Source organism: Pelobates fuscus, chromosome 7, assembly GCF_036172605.1.
Source record: "Pelobates fuscus isolate aPelFus1 chromosome 7, aPelFus1.pri, whole genome shotgun sequence".
NCBI lineage: Eukaryota > Metazoa > Chordata > Amphibia > Anura > Pelobatidae > Pelobates > Pelobates fuscus.
Window position 1 is genome coordinate 70,572,686 of NC_086323.1, and position 17,269 is coordinate 70,589,954.

A 17,269-nucleotide genomic window follows, 5' to 3' on the forward strand; every position below is an offset into this window, starting at 1 on the left:
TTAAATGACCCTGCTCTCCAGCAATGAACATATTAAGATGCACTGTTTTTACATTCTGTAATCTCAGCCTAGGTTTCAAATATTCGTTCTAAGCCTCTCCTGCTTGGACCTGTCTCTGAATTCCCTGGGATGCTTTGCCGATAGTCTTTCTATGGTTGGTCTGTTGGCTTCTTGTGTTTCTCAGTATTTCTCTTTTCAGTGTCACTAATTATGGATTCCTCAGAATGGAAACTTAAAATGAGGTGAAGTTGGTTATTGGATTGGCAGGGCTTAAGGTTTTCCTTTTATGCATGTTTTTTTCCTTTTATGGTAATAACTCAGTGAGTTGGCCAATTCTGATAAGAATATGATGCAGGGACCTGTATTTTCGTTATTGTTTTAATTTTTTTTGTTTTTTTTTGGGGTTTTCTTCAGATGTGTATGGTAGGAAGAAGAGGTGGAGAGCTCTGAAACATGAAGTTAAAGGGATTCTATAGTCACCAAACCAACTTTAGCTTAATGAAGCAGTTTTGATGTATATATCATGCCTCTGAAGTCTCAATGCTCCATTCTCTGCCATATAGGAGTTAAATCACTTTTGTTTCTCTCCATGCAGCCCTAGCCACACCTGTCCTGGCTGTGACTGACCCAACCTGCATGAAAACAAAATGGTTTCATTTTCAATGAGATGTAACTTGCTTTAAAACTTTGAATCTCCTGTTCTGTAAATTAAACTTAATTACAGGAAGTGTTTAGGAAGGCTGTGCAAGTTGCATACAGGGAGGTATGCGTGCCCAATCAAGGTGATTTAACGCTTAAATGGCAGAGAGACTGCCAGGGCATGATTTATACACCAAAACTGCTTCATTAAGCTAAAGTTGTTATTGTGACTATAGTGTCCCTTTAGGTAATTGGGCAAGAATGATTATTTGGAATGGGGCAGTGAGGGGTTTGGCCCTATTTGCATAACCAAGCATGGTTCGGTGGAAAACAAACTCTTCAAAATTTTGAGCAAAGCATAGGAATCATAAAGCCATAAAATGGTGATTACTGTATACCACCCAACTGTCCCTATTTTGGTCTAAAACCCCTGTTTCTTTTTCCTATGTTAATATTCCTCTTTCATGTATGATTGAATTGTGTTGCTGTGTCTGAGTGTATGATAGAGCTCAACAGCAGTAATACATCTTTAAACTACAATAAAGGTGTTTAGACATCAGTCTATAAATAAGATGCATTGTTCTTGTTTTAAATTATATTTTAATTGCCTACATTAAATTACCCAAACCTTCTCAGAGCAGCCTCGCCCCTTGGACCCACCCCTAAAAATAAAGTGTCCTTGGCTATTGTAAAGCCTGGCTACTAGCCTAGAACTTGAAAATTTGAGCCCTGGTACGAGCCAATTCGCTATGAAACCTATACATTTGTGTAGTTGTTTGGACATCTGTTTGCCACAAACCAGAGTTGTAGAGTTTGGGAAAATGTTTGTTTTGCTAATGTTCTCTGAGGCATCCATCTTGTTCCAAGCGAAAGCAACGCTCTAGGAAGTATGGCTATATTTAAAAAAAAAAAACTGACCTTGCTATGCATGTTTTTATTTTTTATTTTTTTTATGATATATCAAGTTTCAGAATAATTTAAATCTAGTTTAGGTTTCTGTGGATGTTTCCCTATGGTGCGACATGATACTACATAGCAGCCAGTGAAATGGGAGGCAAGCAGCCCCTTTTGCAGACTCCTCCATTTTCTTGTTATATATACTAACTTCATGGAGGAGCACAATCGACTTAATTAGTTGACGTTAACGTAATTATTTTCCTGTCAGAGTGAGATGGATTTTTCTGTGAACTCAGCAAATGTATTGTTGTTTCCATAAATGCAAATGTTTAGGCTAAAATGCTGACTTTTTCTAGCTTTGCAAACTTTTTCATGTCTATTTCTGTGGCATGAAATTAGCAAAGCCCTTGTAAAATCTTAAATTCCTGGCCGCTTTTTTTTTTTTTTTTAAACCATAGTTTGTGTTTTCCATCATATGTTTCTTTTTAACATATCTCTTGCATTATAACATTATAATTTTGATCAATAGACGGTATGAATCATTTAAATAAGACATTTAACCCCTTAAGGACACATGACGTGTGACATGTCATGATTCCCTTTTATTCCAGAAGTTTGGTCCTTAAGGGGTTAAAACAAAAAAAGTATTCTGTTTAAAACCAGATGATTGAGAAGAATGTTCCTTAAAATAGTTATGTTCCAGACCGTTATTTTTAGTTTAACTGTTCATTAGAATTAACAATTTTGTGTGTGTGCTTCAAATAGTATAGTACAATGTAATAGTCTAAGGATTGGGTCTCTAGGTAACAAAGTGTATTGTTAGTGTACATGTTTTTGCAAGGTATAATAATAAAAACCAAAGGTAAAACCAGTGTAAATGTGTTTGCAAAATATTTGTTGCACAGTGGAATTGTTCTGGTAATTGAAAACTACCGGTAAGCCCTATGAAAGAGTCTTCCCTGTTCCTGTGGCTAAATACTTTTTTTTTTTTTTTTTTTTGGAGATTCCTATTCTCATGTTCCTTGTGGTTCTTGCCCCCATAGCACCTGATATACCTCAATTACATTTCCCACAATACTCTGCCAGTCTTAAAGAGACAAAGACCGTGATCAGCACATCAGGTATTGTAGTTCAGAAACATCTCAATTGCATTCACAGACAAAAAAACAAACTTGTATTTATTCTCGTCTTTGGAAATATTTTTTACAACAGTCTGGGTAAAATGCAATTACATTATATCAACATGTTTCATGGATTACAACTCCCAACACGTTCAGGCAGCCTTTATCCCCCCCCCCCCCCCCCCTGCTGGTATTTATACCTGGGCACCAAATTTGTAGTTGACTCTGCTTCACCCATGGTCACTTTTCTGTTTGTAAAATATTGCTTGTGAGCTAAAAAGTAAATGTTTTTTTTTTTTTTCTTTTTGCTTTGTAGGATCAGTTTGATAATTTAGAGAAGCATACGCAATGGGGAATAGACTTCTTGGACAAGTATGCAAAGTTCGTGAAAGAAAGATTAGAGATTGAGCAGAATTACGCAAAACAGCTTCGGTAAGTCAAAAAAATGTCTAATTTTCAACATGTTTCAATATGACATGCATTAAGGTGTATTGGAAACAATGAAGGAATATAATAATTATTGCCCGTTTATGTTTTGCTTCAGAATTTCTCAAGACAGTTGTTTACCTGTATTAAAAAATGATCGTTGGGGATGCTATAGTTGGGTGGTTAAACTAATCTGCCTGTCTGCGTTATATATTTAATAAGGAATCCTAAGCATCTAAAGTTAGTTGTATTTGCATCCTGCTGAAATACGCTCTCTGGGTGAATTGAAATATTTTATGGCTTTTTGACATAAAGTATGAATGCAGTGGTAAAAAAAATGTGATGCACTTTTCTGATAATAGAAAGTGACATACAAAGATTTATTTTAGGTCACCCAAGATATGGGTGACTTGATGGGTAAGGTCAAGATTATTTTAGCCCCTGAATTTGGTCCCTGCAATAGATTGCTCATCTGGATTATCTAAAGCAAGCATGTAAAACTCAAAGGCTAGCATGGGCCACATAAACAAGGTTTAAGTTTATGTGGGCGCAACCCCTCCCCCCTGCCCTCCCCCCCCCCCAAAATACCTGAAATTTTCAGAGAAACGTAGGTTTGGTTTGAAAAATACAGTATAAAAAAAAAAATCAGCATCCCCCTCTACTAAACCCCAGCCCCCTCTGTACTAAATCCCAGTACCCCCCCACCCTTTGTACTAAATCCCAGTCTCCCCCCCCCACCCTTTGTACTAAATCCCAGTCTCCCCCCCCCACCCTTTGTACTAAATCCCAGTCTCCCCCCCCACCCTTTGTACTAAATCCCAGTCTCCCCCCACCCCCTGTACTAAATCCCAGTCTCCCCCCACCCCCTGTACTAAATCCCAGTCTCCCCCCACCCCCTGTACTAAATCCCAGTCTCCCCCCACCCCCTGTACTAAATCCCAGTCTCCCCCCACCCCCTGTACTAAATTCCAGTCTCTCCCCCCCCTCCCCCCCACCTTTGCTAAACCCAGTCCCTTGTTTAAAAAACAATAATATTAGCCAACAAGCAGACTACACTCACATTGCCGCTGCCTATATGCGGCTCTGGAGTCCAGCCTCTGGTATAGCCCCAATGGCGCCATCTGCACCCTGTGCCAAAGTGGATCTTCCCGCTACTCCTAGAAAACCTGTGAAAGTGGAGAACGTTGATGTCACGTCGGACTGTGCCTCCGTGCCTCCGTGCAGCTTCAGGTCCTCCACTGTCCAGCCGCAGCCATCGCAACACTGACCAAGACACACTGAGACGCGCGCACTCGCTGTCTGACTGAGACGCGCGCACTCGCTGTCTGACTGAGACGCGCGCACTCGCTGTCTGACTGAGACGCGCGCACTCGCTGTCTGACTGAGACGCGCGCACTCGCTGTCTGACTGAGACGCGCGCACTCGCTGTCTGACTGAGACGCGCGCACTCGCTGTCTGACTGAGACGCGCGCACTCGCTGTCTGACTGAGACGCGCACACAACAACATTATTTGATTTATTGCTCCCTACCTTTGGGAGCTGGTGTGGAGCCTCTTCTCTTGGGAGCTCAGTCTATCTGCTCCTCACTGCTCCCTCACGTGCCCAGTTTGGTGATGCTGGAATAACGTCATATTCTGGCACCCGGCGTCACTACAGACGACGCACTTGAGGTAGCAGTGAGGAGCAGGTCCCTCGCTGCCACCAGGGACCTCTCCTCTGACCGTTACTTGGGTAAATTGGAGGAGAGTAGGCACCTGCAATGTGGGGCGAGCAGGTGCCTACTCTGCCTTAGTAATCATGGCAAACTCGCGGCTTGCTGGGCCGCAAAGATGTCCATTGTGGGCCGAGAGTTTGACATGCTCTGACATGCTCTACTACTTTTTCTGCAGCGCCGTATAAAAGGTAAAACAAGACCATTTTAACAGAACACGTTTTGCATACGGGAACAGTAATCCTGCCCAAATGAGCTTGCAATCAAAAAAGGTGTGGGACAAATAAACGTAAGGGAAGAAAGGCATGCATTCGGACCTACCAAGTCAGAGTTACCTAACATTTGACTCTTATAAATAGGATAATACCCCTGCCACTAAGGGCAATATTAAAGGAACACTATAGGGTCAGGAACACAAATATGTATTCCTGACCCTATAGTGTTAGACCCACCATTTAGGTGGCCTACCTCCCTTTGCCCCCTTAAAAGCAATTAAAACGTACCTTATTTCCAGTGCCGTGCATGTCTGCCTTGGTGACATCATCAGAATTGCAGATTTTTAGCCAATCCAATGCTTTTCCATAATTTTCGGATTGGCTAAAATTGGCAAGGGGGCAGGGCCAAATGCCATTTTGGCCAATCAGCACCTCCTCATTGAGGAGCCAATCAGCTCCCCTTCAATCAATGCATCTCTATGAGGAAAATTCAGCGTCCCCATGTAGAGCGTGGAGACGCTGAACAGCAGTGCTGCCTACTGTGCAGCACTGAGCCAGGAAGCACCTCCAGTGGCCATCTGAAGAGTGGCCACTTGGAGGTGTCTCTAGGGGCAATGTAAACCCTGCCTTTATTCTGAAAAGGCAGTATTTGTATTAAAATGCCTGAATGGAATGATTATACTCACCAGAACTACATTAAGTTGTAGTTGTTCTGGTGACTATATTGTCTCTTTAAGGCTCGACTGTGACTTAGTTATTCACCTTTGCAAGAAGATGTATCTGCAGTTAAAGAGTAACCATTCCGACAGGCTCAATTACTGCAAAAGAGGAGCACGTGGGAGACATTCACACTCATGTGACGGCATCTGAACTAGTCAACAAACACCTGCAGAAGACTCGTTCTGACTTGAACACTAGAGTAACAAACCTGGAGGACCAGGACCACTACAAGCCAAGGGATTTATGAAATTGGGGTGGATAACGGAGGACATTGACTGCTATCCGCTGATAAAATCCCCTAAAGACACCTTGAGTGTTCTTAAAGGACCACTATAGTGCCAGGAAAACATACTAGTTTTCCTGGCACTATAGTGCCCTGAGGGTGCCCCCACCCTCAGGGACCCCCTTCCGCCGGGCTCTGGGGGGAGGAAGGGGTTAAACGTACCTCTTTCTCCAGCGCCGGGCAGGGAGCTCTCCTCTTAGTCTCCGCCTCCTCTCCTCCTCTTGGGCTGAATGCGCATGCGCGGCAGGAGCCGTGCGTGCATTCAGCCACTCCATAGGAAAGCATTCACAATGCTTTCCTATGGACGCTGGCGTCTTCTCACTCTGAAAATCACAGTGAGAAACGCGGAAGCCCTTTAGCGGCTGTCAATGAGACAGTCACTAAAGGCTGGATTAACCCATTTATAAACATAGCAGTTTCTCTGAAACTGCCATGTTTATAGAAAAAAGGGTTAAACCTAGCTGGACCAGGCACCCAGACCACCTCATTAAGCTGAAGTGGTCTGGGTGCCTATAGTGGTCCTTTAAGTTTAAACGCATTATGGACAAGGACACCATGTTAAAAGGTGCGAAGCCAAACCACCGCTTTCTTTGAGGGAACCCAACTGTTCTTTTATTAGGACGTATGCAGAACTACTATACAATGGTGTGTCTCCATTTTTCTGTTAAGAAGGCTTTTTCTATAACCTAATGCCAGCTGCCAATTTTGAAAGGAGGTAAAAAGCATGGAGTTTCCAGCATGTCTGAAGCTTCTGCCTTTTCATGTGTTCTGAGATTATTGCAAATGTTGTCAGTTGTCTGGCTGTCATCATTGGGACATAAGGAAAGTTACCCCTTTTGTTCCTCAGAGGTCCACGGCCTTGTTACCAGCCACACCAGTTTGATCCCAGCACCAGAGAAACTTGATCATTCAGCTCGTTTTAGATCTTACAGAGCCCTGTTTTGAAATGTTTGAGGTTTTCTTTTATCTCAATTCCCAATATAAGCTGTGATATCTATATTATCAGATTAAATTAGTCTGGTCACTTTAATGTAGAATTGTCTCTGGCTAATTTTACTGTACGCATTCTACTCACTCCAAAGGTACCGGTATATGGTATTTGGTTGAACTACTCCAAAAACATTTTTCATTTTTTATTTTTAATTGGGGCTAAGAAAGATTTATTCTAAACCAAAGTGGGATGACATGTCAGGATGTGGTAAGAAAAAGATCTCTTGATTATTCCATTACACATGATAAATCTCTGCATTCTCTAGAACGGTAATGTAAGCGACCAGTAGGAATATGGACACCAAAAATGTACTCTTTCAGATAAACAAATCCTCCATTACGTAATTACTTAAACACATGCTATCATTCACAAAAGGAATTTGCAGTTAAATCCTGTTGCTCAGAAAGCCTTTTTGTAGCAATTACTGTGTTTTCAAACACTTTGCTTTCTACAAAAAGGTTTCTGATTAGATTGTTCCAAAACATTGGTGATGGGTTTCAAGCCATGTTCCCGGAGGCTTTAATAATCTCTCATTAACCATAAACAAACACTTACTATAGTGTTTATTTTACTTTTGTATAATTCAAGCCAGCAGTTTGTGTGGATTTACGTAAATCCACAGTAGAAACAATTTAAAACGTCGATTTCAACATTGCATACATTTCAAGTGTCCAACTTTAGACAGGACAGTCGTTACTATTGGGTTTGTTTAATTAATGTTCAGCGTGCATGCATCATATGGTATGTTTGTCCACTAGTGTGTCTGTGCAATTGAAGCCTGTGTTGGGTTGTGTTGGGTTGTTGGTTGTTTTAAACCACACACAAGCGGCTTGGCCAGCTGGAATATGTAGGTAATGTTGTTTTTTGCTTTTACCTGTTTTTCTGAAATATATGAACGAAGAGTATGGCAACTGCATTACGTATGCATGCACTTTGACCTTTCAGAGGGCTGTACGCAAGATTTTTAGAATGCTGTGCTTTAATTACCAATGGCCGTACATAGGCACAAATCTAAATTTAATTGAGTTGTATAATTTAGTCGATTTTATGCAAGCATATCATTCCTTTATAACCTCCTGAAGCTACATTTGTCATCCATAGATTTTTAGACGATGGCTCAGTTTAAATAGAAAGTAAAGTACTGTTATTCACGATCAACTAATATATCAATCTGAGGCTAGGATAGAAAGCATTGCTAATAACCTTGTTCAAAGTAATCCAAAAACGTGATATTGTAGGCCCCCAAATAATTTGGATTAAGGAAATGGTTTGCCAGCATAATGGGGGATGTAGTCCACATCTGGAGTGCCGAAGGTTGCCTATCCCTGGTATAGATTATACCCCTGCAGTTTATTTTCAATCTTCTGCCATTTTGTAGTTAAATTACTTGGGTTTCTGTTCATGAAGCCCTAGCCACACCTCTCTTGGCTCTGTTTACTTCTGCTAATTGAACTTTAATCACACACATAAGGCCTCTGCAAGCTATTAAGAGAGCAAGGCATACGCAATTCCTAATCAAACAGACTATGCAATAAAGGAAATATAAATATTAGGTCTCTCTTTACAGGAAATGGGCAGGACACTTGCAGGGAGGTTAACAACGTGATTTAACCCCTAAATGGCAGAGAATGGAGAAGATAGACTCCAGGGACATTGTCTATACATCAAAATGTCTCCAATAAGCGAAAGCTGTTTAGGTCCTTATGTCCCTTTCATCATGGATGACGACATAATACATTTAGCATTATAGCTTCGATCTAACTTTAATTAAACTTTGAAAAATAAAAATAAATCAGTGATATGAAATGTTGTACTAAGCTCATTATCTAACATTGCATTTCTGGTTGTTTCATTACTTTTACACATCCAGTACGTATTTGCCTACTGTTGTCTTACTTTGGCTAATGTGTTGCCTTTGGTAATCTGCTTGTAGAATACCCATTATGTGACCTATGGTGTTTTTGGTAACCTTATAACCTCTAAAGGAATCTTGAGGAAATAGAATTTTACAGTTTAAGCCACATGGTGTTTTTCCCCATATTTCACATTTATTATTGGAGGATGCTTCAAACAACCTTTGATAAAACATTATGTTGGAGATTAAATTTTAGTTGTCAGGATGCTCTTCCAAAGTAAAGCGTAATGCCAAAAGGGTTTGCCAGCCCGCTGAATGGATGTTATAGCCTTGCATTGAGTACGTCAGGCTGACAGACAGCCTCTTGGCCGGTCCACACTGTTAAAGCTCTCTCTGCATCCATGTGGGACATCGGGAAAACTAAATTGTAACAGTGGGACAGTATCCAAAAATAGGGACTATCCCACCAAACTATAGGACATCTGAAATCCCTGCTCTGTTGGGAACTTTGCGTGGCAATCACTGTGCGTCTGTCAGGATCGGGACAGGGATCCAACACGCAGAGTCCAAACAGTAGAAAGGTACGTGTACCGGGCCTTAGAATGGCCGGACTAACGTACAGAGAATAACAGAGAATGGTCAGAGACAAGCCGAGGTCGAGGGAACGAGAAGACAGGTAAGCGAGAGACAAGCCGGGTCAGAGGGATAACAGAGATAAGCAGAATAGTACAACAAGCCGGGTCAGAACCAAAGAGAATACTAGAATACAAGAACACTGAGTGACTAGACAAGCTAGAACCACGACAGGGCAATGAGCTGAAGAGAGAAGCAAGCTTAAATACCCTGACTCCGGAGAGTAGACACGCCTCCGACAAGTACTGATTAGATATCGGACAATTGAGTGACAGGTCACTCGGGATTGGCGTCATGACGTCACGTACTGAGCGTCATGTTAGAAAAGGAAGCGGATCCCTCGCGGCCAGCGTTTAAGTGACTGGATGGACCGCGAGGAACGGAGGAAACAGCTCGTCTAGACGGATAAACGACTAAGTCTCTACCTCTCTCAGAGGTAGAGACCTCAGGTACCCTGACAGCGTCACCAGTGTAATTCTTTACATTAAGAAACTTTGAATCCAGTGCATCTCTATGATACCCTTTAGGTTACTGGCTCTGCAAACAAACCCGGTCATTCAGGGAATGGGTGCACTTACACCAGTACTCCCAATGCTTGATCCCTTCACTTGTGGACAAATGTGATACATTATGCCAACCTCATATAAGCCAGTTATAGTAGAGTGTTATCATAAAAAGGTGAGAAGCCATGGTATTTTCAAAATCATAATAAATTATATCCCCACCCCTTTTCCTAAACAATATCCACTTTCAGCAAAAATACCCCTCCTCCCATACAAGGATTTTTTTTCGTGTAGACAGATGCTCATCCTATTAACTAATTGTTAAGTACAGAAATCTAGTGTAAAATAGGAAGATGGGAAATTCCCCTTGAGCACAAAGCAAATGGCTGTGATTCAAAATGCAAGGCATTGGGGTCTGGGCTTTACCCGGGGATCGGAGCAGAAACCATTTTCTGCAGCTCCGACGATGTTCTGTTAAATCAGCGCAATATCTTGAGATACACATCCCATCCAACGAAACCAACACGAGCGTCTATACTCTGGCGGCTCCCGGTGTCTGCACATTCCATTCGTTGCGAATTCTGGACAGAACCGGCGGCGGAAAAAGACAGCGGCCTACCATCTCCCTACACGCCTGGAACAATTAGTCGGACACATCCCTTTTCAGTGCTATCCAGACTTGATCACAGACCGCAACCTCGCTGCTGATCAGCCCTCAACCATGGGGAGACGTTCACAGAAACCACCACCAGGTACGCAAAGTGAATCCCAAGACACGGGGGCTCTATTTCAACACCAGGCCCTGCCCAAAATGGCGACCCCAGAGAACCACACACAGAATCCACTCAAACTAACACCCTGCCACAAGTACCAGAACAAATCACCTCAGGCTTCCCTGATATATCAGCTCTGGCCACCAAGCAAGACATTAGAAATCTCCTAACTGAATTCTGCCAGATGCTGACTGCAGACATAGCAGTTATCCAGGCTGACTTACAGGTGGTCACAGACAGGGTGAGAGCCGCTGAAGAGGACATCATTGATGTGAGGTGGGAAGTGTCCAATGTGAGGAACTCCCTGCAAAATGTCCTAAAAACACAACAAGCATTCTCCACGCACCTCGCTACGCTGGAGGACCATTCCAGACGTAATAATCTGAAGATAAGCCAAAGTCACCTAATGCTCCAACGAATGTTGTGAGTGACTTCATAATACACTGCTCCCTGGCTCAAGACAAAAGGGCACTCCTCTCAGCACTATGAAACCAAACACCATACTCAATTGGTGGAACCGACCTGTCCTTCTATCAAGACCTTTTGAGGTCCACCTTGCAATGACTCAAAATGCTCCTTCCAACAACGAGCCAACTGAGAAATGCAGGAATCCTATACCAATTGACTACTCCACAAGCCCTCACGGTAACCCACATTCTGGCCATAGAATATCCTCAGCCAAAGAGGCGTCCCCAATTATGCCTGGTTTCGTATACTACAGTATACTATATTATCAAAATGTATACCCCACCTGACAGGCATAACACACAATTACTATTCCGATTTCTGTTCAATATTTGGCTTATGTCAGGGTTTATTGCCGTTTGATTGAATTATAACCACAACAAAGAAAAGGTTTTTTTACAGTAAGAGCAATAAGGATATGGAATTATTTGCCTGAAGAGGTGGTTTTGTCAGTCTATACAGATGTTTAAACTGCAATTGGATAAATACTTGCAAAAACATAACATACAGGGATATAGTTTCTAATTAGTGGGGTAATAGCTGCTTGATCCAAGGAGACATCTGACTGCTATTTTGAGGTCAAGAAGGAATTTTTTTCCTAGTTTGTTGCAAAATTGGAAGCGCTTCAGACTGGGTTTTTTGCCTTCTTTTGGATCAACAGCAAAAGCATATGTGAGGAAGGCTGAACTTGATGGACGCAAGTCTCTTTTCAGCTATGTAACTATGTAACAAAAAAAGGGCACATTTCTGTTTTGCACATTCAAACAACTTTGTCGCATTATCCATCAATGTCATGTCCTTGCATATGTTTCTTTACATGCACTACTAAAATAAAGAAATATATATATAAAAAAAAAGCAAATACATAAGTTGCAAGTACTGAACATGGAGAGCAACCCCCCCCGACACATCAGAAGATCTGCATTCGCACTGCATCAATACTTTACTGAAGGGAAGTTCAAATAAAGATGAATTTTACATTTAAACCCAATCTTAAGTAATATAACATTTGTTTCTATTACACAAGCTCTGTGCAGAACAAACATAAGTTGACCTCCTGTTTAGTGTGACATGTCACACGCCTGAGAGTTTTTAAAAGGAACACTGCATACTTTTACAGTTACATATAGCAGTTTTCAAATAAGTCTATTGTTTTCACTCATCAGAATTTCGCTTTCTAAACAACTGAGGGTGGCATTTTTTTCTACCTCCTAACACTATTGTTTTTTTTACATTTATTTATATATTTTTTTTTTTACAAATTGTCAATTACTGATGACCGACGTCCCCAAATTCCTCTCTAGTCTATACAAGCAACGTATGGAAATACACACTAGTAAAAAGATGAGGTCACATATTCTTGGCAATCTTGAGTAGTGTGTGCCTGCTCATTATACTTTTTGTGATTTCATGTCTTTATTGATCTATTGTTTCCATGGAATTTAATGATCTTATTCCTCTTTCTTTTTTGTTTTCCTAAACTCTGTAAGGTAAAAACAAAACAAAAATATAACAACAAATTAATAGAGAAAGTAAAATGGAATTTGTTTTACACGAGAACTGTGACTCATCTAAAAAGTAGTTGTGTATAAAGCTGTTATTTATTTTTCTGGTTTTCTTGTGTTGTGCGCTGTTTTTTCCTTTTTTTTTCTTTTTTCTTTCTTTCTTTTATTTTTTATTATTCTATGCTTTCACAGTGTGTTAATGAAACACTGACTGGACACTGAACATAGAGAAGCCTTCTGACAAGATTAGACAATAGAAATTCTAAAGACATTAGTGGTGATATTGTTTAGATGACCCCAGACATGGTGGGATTCATAAAAGAGGCCCACCCATGTAGTTACCTTATGGAAGTGCTGTTTACAAGTTGTCCAGGGAATGCGGCTTTGCCATGCCTTGCCCATATGTATCCAGTGGACAACAGTCATCCCTTCAGGGAGAGATTTGTGTTAGAACTCTGGTTGCTAAAGGGGGTAATCAAGAAGGCAACTCTTACATATGTGCTGTTTGGTGGGTCTTCAGGTATCAGAGGCTGAACCCTGGCTGGGCCTACAAATATATTGGCCTGGTGAGCATACAATAAAAATCTAGGCCTGTTAAAGCAGATTCCTAAACTGCTGTGAAGGACAGGAAAATGACTGCCAGATGGGGATAGAATACATTTATTTACACCAGTTTCAGAGTTCTATGTCCTGTCCTTTCTACTGTGAGGCGAGGAGCCATAAGTAAACCCATAAGTGCATTCTGCCATGTTTGATCAGGGAATTTTTACTTTCAGAATTCATTGTTTATTATTCCATTTCGGTACATGGGAGAATTGGATTGAACTGTATCAAAGATAAGAATCTAGCCCAGTGCATATTTGGTGATTTAGTAGGTTAGTGGGTAGAATCAGCTGTCACAATATACTTGCTTACATATGTCTTAGATTTACCCAACCCCCAAAATAAGTGATTTGATTTTAAGCTTACAATACCTTTTTATATATTTTATTTTTGTGGTTTAGTATCCTTGGCGTGGGTCAAACTGGCATGTTGCAGTGGTGACCGAAACTCTACGTTCTAGTACTGCAACTATTTGTAACCAATCTCCTGTTTCTCATCAGTTCTCATCACTTCCTCAATCTGGTGACCTGCTGGTGACCATTTGCATTTTGCTAAACTTTATGAACATCACGGTGCTTTCCTTATGGTGGAATCAAGTTCTCGGGGGATCCAACAAGCTTATTTGTTTTTATTTCAATATTATGTCATTCTATTAAGTCATGCATATTTCTCATAGGAAACACATTTTAGAAGACCTATATTATGCAAGGTTTCCCCCAGCATTACTGAAATTTATTGAAAACAGACTGCTGTTTGATGTTGCTATAGATATAGATTTATTTTCCCTTTAACTTGGCTTATCCTTGCTTTGGGTAGATTTGCAACAGTGGTGTGTCTATGCATGGCGGCTGGCTGGAGCTTAGTGGAGTCAGTTGACAAAATCTGGACTGGCTTGAGGGATTTTTAGAGGGTTATAAGCTATAGCAAAGAGGAACAATTCCGCTAAACGGAACCAAAGAAAATATTTACGAAAACTCCCCAGTTACACATCTTTGCCCCCTCCCACATATTTAATAATGGTTAATAATAGACCACATGTATAATGTTAACATTATTTAAGCTTTCTTTACATATATTTGTGTGTGCTCAGTTGTACTGGTTCTTGAACATTTTACATATATTACCGAATGATACTGAAAAAGCTTAACAACTGCATTAAATCTGATGCATTTAGCAATATGCCATTCACAGTAGGATTGGCATGTAACGGAGCTCCTGGAAGCCCAATCTGAGCCAGAGTTAAGGAGATGCAGTGGCTATCCTCACACTCTGAGATACCCATAGAGTGAGGTGCCTTTAAATGGCAGACGTACAGGGTGTAGTGACGGTCACTACGTCATTTAGTAGTGATGTGAAAACCCTGAAGTCAGGCAAAACTCAGAGTGGTTACAAGGATATGTGTTGCACAAGCGCTGTAACCTGTGTTCTTTTTAATGCATGATTCCATGCTGTTTTTTCTTTTATTTAAAGCCGTGGTAGTGAAAGATCTCAGGTAGCCCCTGGGTTCAGCTCACGGATTTGCAGTGTGATATATATCCTTTAAGAATACTGTATAGGTGGTATTCTGGCTGTGCGTTTTGTGCGTTGTGCACAGTTTGGTTGAATGTGATCTTGCAATGTTCACTTACTCTGTCTGGATATTCTTTTAGTGTAATAAGAATAATTTGCATATTCATATGACATTGTCATTGCTAACAGTAGGCGTTTGATTTTCAAGATGCGTTTTTATTTATTTATTTTTTGTGTTGGGCTGTGCTGATTACCGCCATAGCTTGAAAGGCTTTACCTGGTTTCAAACAAAGTGTGTTATGTTTTCCGCTTGACAACTAGCCAGAGTATAGTGCAAGTTCTGCAAGATGAGCCACACACATTTATATAAATATGGAAATAGGAGGTGATCGGATGATGCCAGTCTTCTGATGACTTGTTTTGGTGGGTAAAGGGGGCCCCAGCAATCTAATTATATTTTAAATATTTTTGGCCTGTTTGAAAAGCACTTTGATTGGGGCAGCCCATCCAGATGTAACACCTCAAGCCAGAAGAGGTTACGGACTACAGTCACAGGGGCATTCAGTGAGGGGTATGTTATTTCCATTATTTTAATGCATTATTTGTGAAAGGCATAACAAGCATGACCAACTGCATGGAGTGTCCCTTTTAAATTCCTTTTACAAGCTTGCTTCCAGATCTTCTGTGGAGGAGTGCCTATAGTTATCGCTAGACACACATTCCTTCCCCAGCCTTTGTTTTAATTAGCTGTGACATTGTAGGTTATTTGCTAAATCTCCTGTGCGCAGGCTTTGAGATTTTCCTGTACTTTATTTTTGGTGTCCGTGCTAACCAAGGTTTTCACATCCTGAAGGCAACATTGTGGCCTGAAGGCTTTGTACTCTCTCCTATGGGAAACATTTTGTATACAGGAAAACACAAGAGCCAAGACTTTTGGTCTTCAACTCCGCAGCAGAAAGATTCAATGTCACTGTTTTACGAGAGAAAAGTGTAGTTAAATATTGCTGAACTATGACATAATATGGTTGTTCCTGCACAACTCAAGTGATAACATCGTCTAAGGGACATTAAACAACATCACAAAGGGGAGGAAAAAAAGGGTTGGCCTAAGCAAAATAAAGAGACTTCAAAATACAATGTAACATTGTTAAAGGAAAGGCATTAGTAATGGTGGTGTTTCATATTGCCCATGAGAAATGTAGCGGTTTGTGCATAAAGTGTGTGTGTGTGTGTATGTATGTGTTTTTGAGCAAAAGATTCTGTGCAGACTTGCTTTTTGTTAGATAAATGGAAAATGTTCAAGTCTTTATGTACCTTGAAGTCAGTTATTGCTGTACTATTTAACTCTGTGAAACTAGATGAATATCCAATATGACACTGCATATAATGTGGGGGAGGGGGCAGAGGGAGGGTCACTGGTCACATCCATGATGAGCAAGGGTCTGAGAAAGGTATTGCCTGTGGCCTTCCGGAAAAACCATTTAATGAAATGAAATTGTCTAAATCTTGTCCTTCAACTCTCCTGTAATGGTTAAATTATAATAGGTGTAATTACACTAATGGGTTGGAATGCAACGTTAGGGTTGGAAGTATAGAAAAACCTGTATAGCAAGCACCACAGGTTGTATCTGCGTGACAAGTGGAGAACAGCTTAGGAGCCTTGAACATGGCCGTCAAACGTTGAAACTGGAGGCCAGACAAATGAGGGGATTATATAAAATGCAGACATATTCCGTAGCCATGCACAGTGGAGACACAAAACACCGTAATTATACACAATGTTACAGCTTTAATAAAACTAGATTCCCCCCCCCCAGATAGTTTGAAATATATAGCGTTGATCTATATTAAAAAAAATACCGTAATTAAAATGCATTCTTCTATACTTCTCAAAATTACAAATGGTATGGGAGAATATACCTTGCAGTTTCTAAATGCTGTAATTTTCATCCCATCCTCAACATTTCTCTACAATAAATCGCTTATTTCTGTCTCATCCTGTCTATAAATTGAGGAGATTGAGAGTCTGCTCTAATTTAAGGATTGCCCTTCCTTTGACCTCCATATTGTCACCGGTCACTTCAATGGAATCACATGCAGGTCACTAAATGGAAGTACAGTCCTTGTAATAGAATGAGCCTACGGGGCAATGTTGGAAAAGATGCAGATGGTGTGGGCAAAGAATTTCTGCAGTAATTCATGAGATTATGGGAACACTATAGTGTTAGAAGTACAAACCTGTATCACCAATGGTACAGTGTCCCTATATGTAGGTGCTCCCGCCCCCAAATAAAATAATTTAATCCCTTTTTTTTGCCCTCACCTTTTTCCTTCACTCTCTCACCACTGATCACATCTCCCCCTTCCGGAACATTATCCAAGAGACATGACTTTCTCTGGCGATGGTCCGATCCAATGCA

At 40.8% G+C, this 17,269-nt stretch overlaps 1 protein-coding gene across 2 annotated transcripts in view; it reads left to right on the forward strand.

Moving 5' to 3' along the window:
- Positions 1-17,269, forward strand: part of FNBP1L (formin binding protein 1 like) — a 116,844-nt gene that overhangs the window by 50,557 nt on the left and 49,018 nt on the right. For both annotated transcript variants that reach the window (XM_063428411.1, XM_063428410.1), the window contains exon 2: positions 2,974-3,089. In XM_063428411.1, the coding sequence (XP_063284481.1) occupies positions 2,974-3,089 (116 nt within the window). The remainder of the gene's footprint in view (positions 1-2,973; positions 3,090-17,269) is intronic.